The sequence below is a fragment of the Pollicipes pollicipes genome, unplaced genomic scaffold, assembly GCF_011947565.3.
Source record: "Pollicipes pollicipes isolate AB1234 unplaced genomic scaffold, Ppol_2.1 Scaffold_2555;HRSCAF=2994_pilon_pilon_pilon, whole genome shotgun sequence".
In the NCBI taxonomy this organism is placed as follows: domain Eukaryota; kingdom Metazoa; phylum Arthropoda; class Thecostraca; order Pollicipedomorpha; family Pollicipedidae; genus Pollicipes; species Pollicipes pollicipes.
The window spans coordinates 8,532,899-8,539,395 of record NW_023596136.1 but is presented as its reverse complement, the minus strand read 5'-3'; the positions used below and the strand labels follow the sequence as shown (position 1 = coordinate 8,539,395).

The window sequence follows — 6,497 nt, the reverse complement described above, 5'->3', positions numbered from 1 at the left end:
GGTAATGAGAAATGTGTTTCAGTGTCTAATGCGGCAGAGAAATCCCGCTTCGAGGACTTATTCTCATCCCGTGCCTTTCCTCACAAAGACGAATAACTGGCAGCTGTTGATGCGTTGGCGGGGACTAACTGCGCCGACAGCTGCCAACTGTCTCACCTGCTCCTCTCAGCGATGTCGCTAATGGTCTCTGCGGCCCGGCGGTGCCGTGTTTGCACAACACATTAATTGTACAAATGGCTTCCGTCACTCGATCTGCACTTTTTTTGTCTCCATCCATGCTTTTTTGTCCTCAGTGTGTTCGGGATGGAATAGGCCCGTTAATAGGTTTTTTATTTGGATGGCCTCCTCTGGCCAGCGGGTGGGTGGATTTTGATATTGAATGAGGGAAGGAGAGAGAGAAGGAGAGAGAGAGAGAGAGAGAGAGAGAGAGAGAGAGAGAGAGAGAGAGAGGAGAGAGAGAGAGAGAGAGAGAGAGAGAGAGAGAGAGAGAGAGAGAGAGAGAGAGAGAGAGAGAGAGAGAGAGAGAGAGAGAGAGAGAGAGAGAGAGAGAGAGAGAGAGAGAGAGAGAGAGAGAGAGAGGAGAGAGAGAGAGAGAGAGAGAGAGAGAGAGAGAGCGACAAAGTTCTCATGAATCCTGTCTCTGTTTTCTGACCTGTGGCTGTGAAGCCCAACGACAGGGTACTTTTAAGGCTAAAGACTGCGGGCAAACTTCCTGCCAAACGCAACCATGTCAGGGTGTCAAAGTAATGCTTCGGGGCGCAGGCATTTCTGCCTGGGTGATATGAAGCCCGTCGATACGACAGGCTACTGGCTGATTTACGTAAGCAATCAGCAGAACTATAATGCCAGAAGCCACCGCCTTTTTGTGTCTACAGCGCTATGGAATACAATATTTAGGACCTTGAATTCTAGGCCTGTGCCGCTGAGGATGTATGAATGTTTGACGAAGTCGTTATAAATATTGACAAATACCTTTATACGCCACTACATGTATACCTATACATGTATTTATGTGTAGCTATAGTCGTATAGTGCTAACTAGTGAATAGTATTCGCCAGCAGGGTGCTATTCACAATTCCACAATGTCCCAAAGCAGTGTCAGTATTTCTTCCCCAGTTCCGTGCGCGGGCCTTCCATTGCGCCGACCAGATGAGTGCGGCTGCACTCGCGCCGCGGCGGCGCTCAAGCCGTCCGTTGCCAATCAGACCGCCGAGCAGTCTGATGTTGGGCGCTGCCGCCTTTGAATGAGGCCGCCAGGCAGTGCAGGTGATATTGTTCATATTTGTGCTTACGACAAAACAAGAACACCATGTCGTACTGAACATGATATCGTATCAAAATCATATCGCATATCATATCTTATTGAACGTTACACTACGGGCAACGTTGCCGCACGTCTGATACGGCATCCATTCTATTATTCTCCCTACAAATATAAATGCGATAGAGATGTAGACGGCTTCACGGGATCACAGACTTGACCCTTGCTATGCATGGCGTTTAAAATCGGTTCAGCTCCCGTCACTTTTTTCATATCTTATCAATGGCAAAATGGCCTTTGGGAAAATTGCAAAATGGCAAAATGGCCTATGGCAAAATGGCAAAATGGCCTATGGCAAAATGGCAAAATAACTATGGCAAATGTAAATATAAATCAGTTTCGCTAACCTGTGATGTCTGCCCAATCTCCTCGACATAAGTTAGTTAGGTGATCTCCGTCGCCATAATCATAAAAGCAGGTGTCCTTGGCAACAGGGGTTAGGAACATATTGAACAGCTTGAATTTCCCTTGGATGCAAGAGTATTTCGTTATCGTTATCTGAAATATTCAGATAGATGGGCTCTTGGTTTCCGCTTCATGACATGCAAATTTTCCACCGAACTCGCGGTCACATGTTCGAAAGCCTTCGAAATCCGTCCCGACTTGGCGGCACCTAGCGATACGGTTCCAGCAAACTTGCGAAATCTTCGCTCGCTACTGCGTGTACGGTCCAGCAGCGCTTCGACGAACTTTGACAGTGCACACTGTCCTGGCGAGAGGGGACGGGGACCGGGGAGGGGGGGGGGGGGCGGGCGAGCCGCAGTGTCACATGGAACTGCGGCTGCTGAACTGCCCGCAGGCGGGCGTGGGCGTATGGTAGCAGCCGGCTCCGTCGCCGACCGGAACATGTGGCCGAGCCTGGCGGTGAGCGCCCGGTCGCCGCCGCGGTGACACCAGTCTCGGTCTCAGTCTCAGTCTCAGTCTCAGTCTCAGTCTCAGTCTCAGTCCCAGTCTCAGTCCCAGTCCCAATCGGATCTCACGGCCGTCAGCGTTGCCTGGCCGGCGCGCCCGCCAACGTCGGTGCGCTGTCCGAACGCGTGGCGCGTCCGAGCGATCTGCGCCGGCCGATCCTGGCTCCGTACCCCGGCGCTGAAGCGCGCGAGTCGTCAGCGCGCCGTTCCCTGTCCACGCGGCGTCCGGCCTCGGTCGCTGAGTTCGGCTGTCTGCGGCCCCGTGCTCGACTGCGCCGAACTTCGCGGCGGCTACGGCCGATAAACCGGCGGCGCTGGTGAGCGGCGCCGACCAACCCCAGCCGCCGCCGGCGCCAGCCTCCCAGCGGCGAACCAGACCCGTCTCGGAGGCGGGGGAGGGGAGGGGTGGCCCCGGGGACGGCCTGAAATCCGGGCACGGTCGGGGCACGTCAGGACGGCCGCATTAGCTGATGGGACGTGGCCGTACTGGCCGTCGGTGACGGCTGACTGACGCCGGATCCGATGCCGGACGGTTTCGATGACGACTTCGATGGCTGGACGGATGGCGGCGTAAGGCTATGTCTGTCACACACTACCGTTACCCTCTGTCGTTGATGTCAGTACCGTTCCATGTAATCATTCCGCAACAAATGCTCCAGAATACTGCAGAATGTTTCGAGAAGTCAAGTAGCGGTTTTTATGTTTCAGCAAACTTCCAAATAATGATTTCTTGCGGCACGGGTTTCTGTATCTCGTGCAAACTGTTGGAAACAAAGCGCAATATATTGTGCATATTTGTGAGTCGTTTTATGAAACATGTGGCGACGCTGTAGCACATTTCCTACAAGCCAGCTCAACAGCTGCCATTCCATTCTACCTTCATGCAGCTCTATTTTCCCTCTCCTCGCTCTCTGCCTCTCTCCGTCATCGTCCCCTCCTCTCCCTCTGTGCCCCTTGCCCTGGCGGCCCTGCCCGCCGAGCCCTCAGGGCCGCTGGCCCTGTGCTGCTGGGCAGACCGCCGGAGGTGAAGCTGCCCGCCGAGCCCTAACGGCCACTGGCCTTGTGCTGCTGGACAGACCCCCGGAGGTGAAGCTTCCCGCCGAGCCCTAATGGCCACTGGCCCTGTGCTGCTGGGCAGACCGCCGGAGGTGAAGCTGCCCGCCGAGCCCTAACGGCCACTGGCCTTGTGCTGCTGGACAGACCCCCCGGAGGTGAAGCTTCCCGCCGAGCCCTAACGGCCACTGGCCCTGTGCTGCTGGGCAGACCCCCGGAGGTGAAGCTGCCCGCCGAGCCCTCACGGCCACTGGCCTTGTGCTGCTGGGCAGACCCCCCGGACGTGAAGCTGCCCGCCGAGCCCTAACGGCCACTGGCCTTGTGCTGCTGGACAGACCCCCCGGAGGTGAAGCTGCTCCCCGAGCTTTAACGGCCACTGGCCTTGTGCTGCTGGACAGACCCCCCGGAGGTGAAGCTGCTCGGCCGGCCTGAGCGCGACGTCGAGGAGAGCGTCGACACGGTCGTGCTGCGCTGCAAGGTCGACGCCAACCCTCCGGCCAACGTCTTCTGGCGTTTCATCTCTAAGGAGACGGGCCGCACCGACACCTTCTATGTGGACACGCTGGAGCTGCGGCCGGTCACCAAGAAGAACTCGGGCACCTACGAGTGCGAAGCGGGCAACTCGGTGGGCAAAAGCGACCCGCTTAGCACCACGCTCGACGTTAAATGTGAGCAAAACGGGGCGCCGACGGTCCGTCAGACCTGCAGCAGACCGTACTCACTCGTGCAGCAGACCGTACTCAGACCTGCAGTAGGCCGTACTCACTGGTGCGGCTGTCTCGCAGCCAGCTGAATGGTCACGGCACACTGATATTATGTAGCTCGTCTTTGGCGCTTGCTCACGTTTGCCATCCGTTACACCGGTGTCGAGATTCCAAAAACCTGGTTCTGTCTAGAATAAAAGACCACCACCATTGATCACTTTATCGCATATAAACACACACACACACACACACACACACACACATATATATATATATATATATATATATATATATATATATATATATATATATATATTCTACATCCATGCAGATAACTAAATCGGCCAAGAACATGCGTGTGCCTGTGTGTGTTTGTGCGCGTCTTGGCTCGTGAGCGTGTTCACACGGCACGACGGCCCCGGCCCGGACGCCTTGCCTGGCTGGTGAGCGTGTTCACACGGCACGACGGCCCCGGCCCGGACGCCGTGCCTGGCTGGTGAGCGTGTTCACAACGCACGACGGCCCCCGGCCCGGACGCCGTGCCCCGCATCGACGTCGCCCGTCGCCGGCAGACGCTCCGTCTATCTACCGCGTGCAGCCGCAGCACCACGTGACGGTCGGCCTGTACAACACGACCGAGCTGGCGTGCGAGGCCGAGGGCAGTCCGCCGCCCAGCTACCAGTGGCTGCAGCGGCTGCCAGACGCCGACGGCACCGTGTTCATCCGCGGCACCAGCCAGCTGCTGCGCATCCACAACATCACCTACGCCAACCAGGGCCAGTACGTGTGCGTCGCCAAGAACGTCATCAACGGCAACGAGCGGCGCGTCCAGGGCGACACGGTCGAGGTCGAGGTCATCGGTGAGTGACCGGCCACCGGGCCGCGGAAGGGGGAGGGGCAGACGGGTGCGGGGGCACCATCTAGGCGGTGATCTGGGCGCAGTGATGCGTGGTTTGTCCGTAGTTGGATTTGCTTGCGATGGTGTTGATCCAGGACTCCAGGAGGGTCCACGCCCATGGAATTGGACCGTCGATGTGCATGCGTGCACCGTGTTAGCCACGGTGCAGTGCGTATTTTTGTTGTATCTTGCACTTGTAAATAGTCGATGAACTTGAGGCATACGAGATAGCATTGAGTTCAGTGATGCACTAGTTAACTTGCCTCTTTAAGATAAGACAGTGGTACTAGCCGTATTCCTTGAAGAAAACCAGGAGAATGGAGATATAGTTGGGTTGATATTTCGGCAACATCCTTTTATCGAAACAATAGCAAAAGTAAATTCACTTCTGAATTTTCACTGTTCACTGTTCTGAATGTTCACTTGTTTCACTGTTGTTGGAATTCACTTCTGTTGTTGTTTTGATAAAGGCATGTTGCCAAAATATCAACCCGACTATGTTTCCATTCCCCTGGTTTTCTCCGAGGAATAAGGCTAATACTACCGTCTTGTCTATGTGAATAATGTTCCTCGCTAACGCACTGAACAACTTGTCTCTATAAGAGACAAAAACCTTGGGACAAAAATGTATTTTCATGAAAACTGTTGTCAGACATTTCGCGATAACAAACAGCCGCACCCACGACTATATCATGGTGGTTTCCGCATCACGTGAGTACCTCAAGCTATGGCGCTTTTTCGCTGTGGGCCGAAGCAAGGGTTGCGAGAGTCGTAATATTTCCGTTGTTCTGCGTTTTCTGGTGACAGAAAGCTGATTTTGACAATCCTCTTTGACCTTAATCTTAAGAATCGAACAGCTTGTTTGGCAGACCCAATCAATTCAACAGTCAGGAACGCTTCTGCCAAGCTCAACCCTGCGCCAGCTCGGAGAGTCTTCCACCGGTAAACGGGCGTCGAAGTCTCTGCTCTGTGTAGACTGCACCGCATTGCCTGGCCGTTGAGCGGGCCGGCCACCGAGCGTCGCGCCGCGTCGGCTTGAACAGCCAATCAACCGCCGGTTCGCGCCGCTGGGGCGCTAGAGCTCTGGCTGGAGAGTCTGCCACCCTTATATTAATGAGCTTCCAGAAACTTCCCTTAGTGGTCATCGGCTGAACATATTAATTATTACAAACTACACGTAGGTTCACGACAGATTCAAGGCTACATAGGATTAAGTAAATTGTTTAGGTACACGGTAGGCACAAGCGTTGCGACATATCGATATATGGTCTAACGATCCTGGCATTGGAAGGGTACATTAATTGGCTGGGATCTATAAACGAGGATTTATGATAATGGACTGCAGCGGCGGGGGCGGGCCTCGAGCTCCGCTCACTGGCTGATCGCCTCGGGCCACGGCCATTCTGCCTCCCAATTTCTGTAAATTAAGCCACCATCCGACGCATCCAAGTCCGGCAGAGGGCACCAGTGACGTCATAGGTCTCGTGCTGCCGTCACCGTTATCTGTAACACCGCGCACTGGCCATCTATCGGGCCGCTCTAAATTACGTGTCGCCGGCTCGAGGAGCCGGAAAACGGCGCCGCCGGCCAATCACGACGCGTTTATTTG

The 6,497-nt window shown here is 55.0% G+C and overlaps 1 protein-coding gene across 1 annotated transcript in view; it reads left to right on the top strand.

The window, feature by feature from the left end:
• LOC119108205 (uncharacterized) overlaps nt 1–6,497 on the top strand; it is a 110,493-nt gene that overhangs the window by 93,218 nt on the left and 10,778 nt on the right. Inside the window, exons 8-9 of the mRNA XM_037231791.1 lie at nt 3,685–3,954; nt 4,563–4,850. Coding sequence (XP_037087686.1) covers nt 3,685–3,954; nt 4,563–4,850 — 558 coding nt within the window. The remainder of the gene's footprint in view (nt 1–3,684; nt 3,955–4,562; nt 4,851–6,497) is intronic.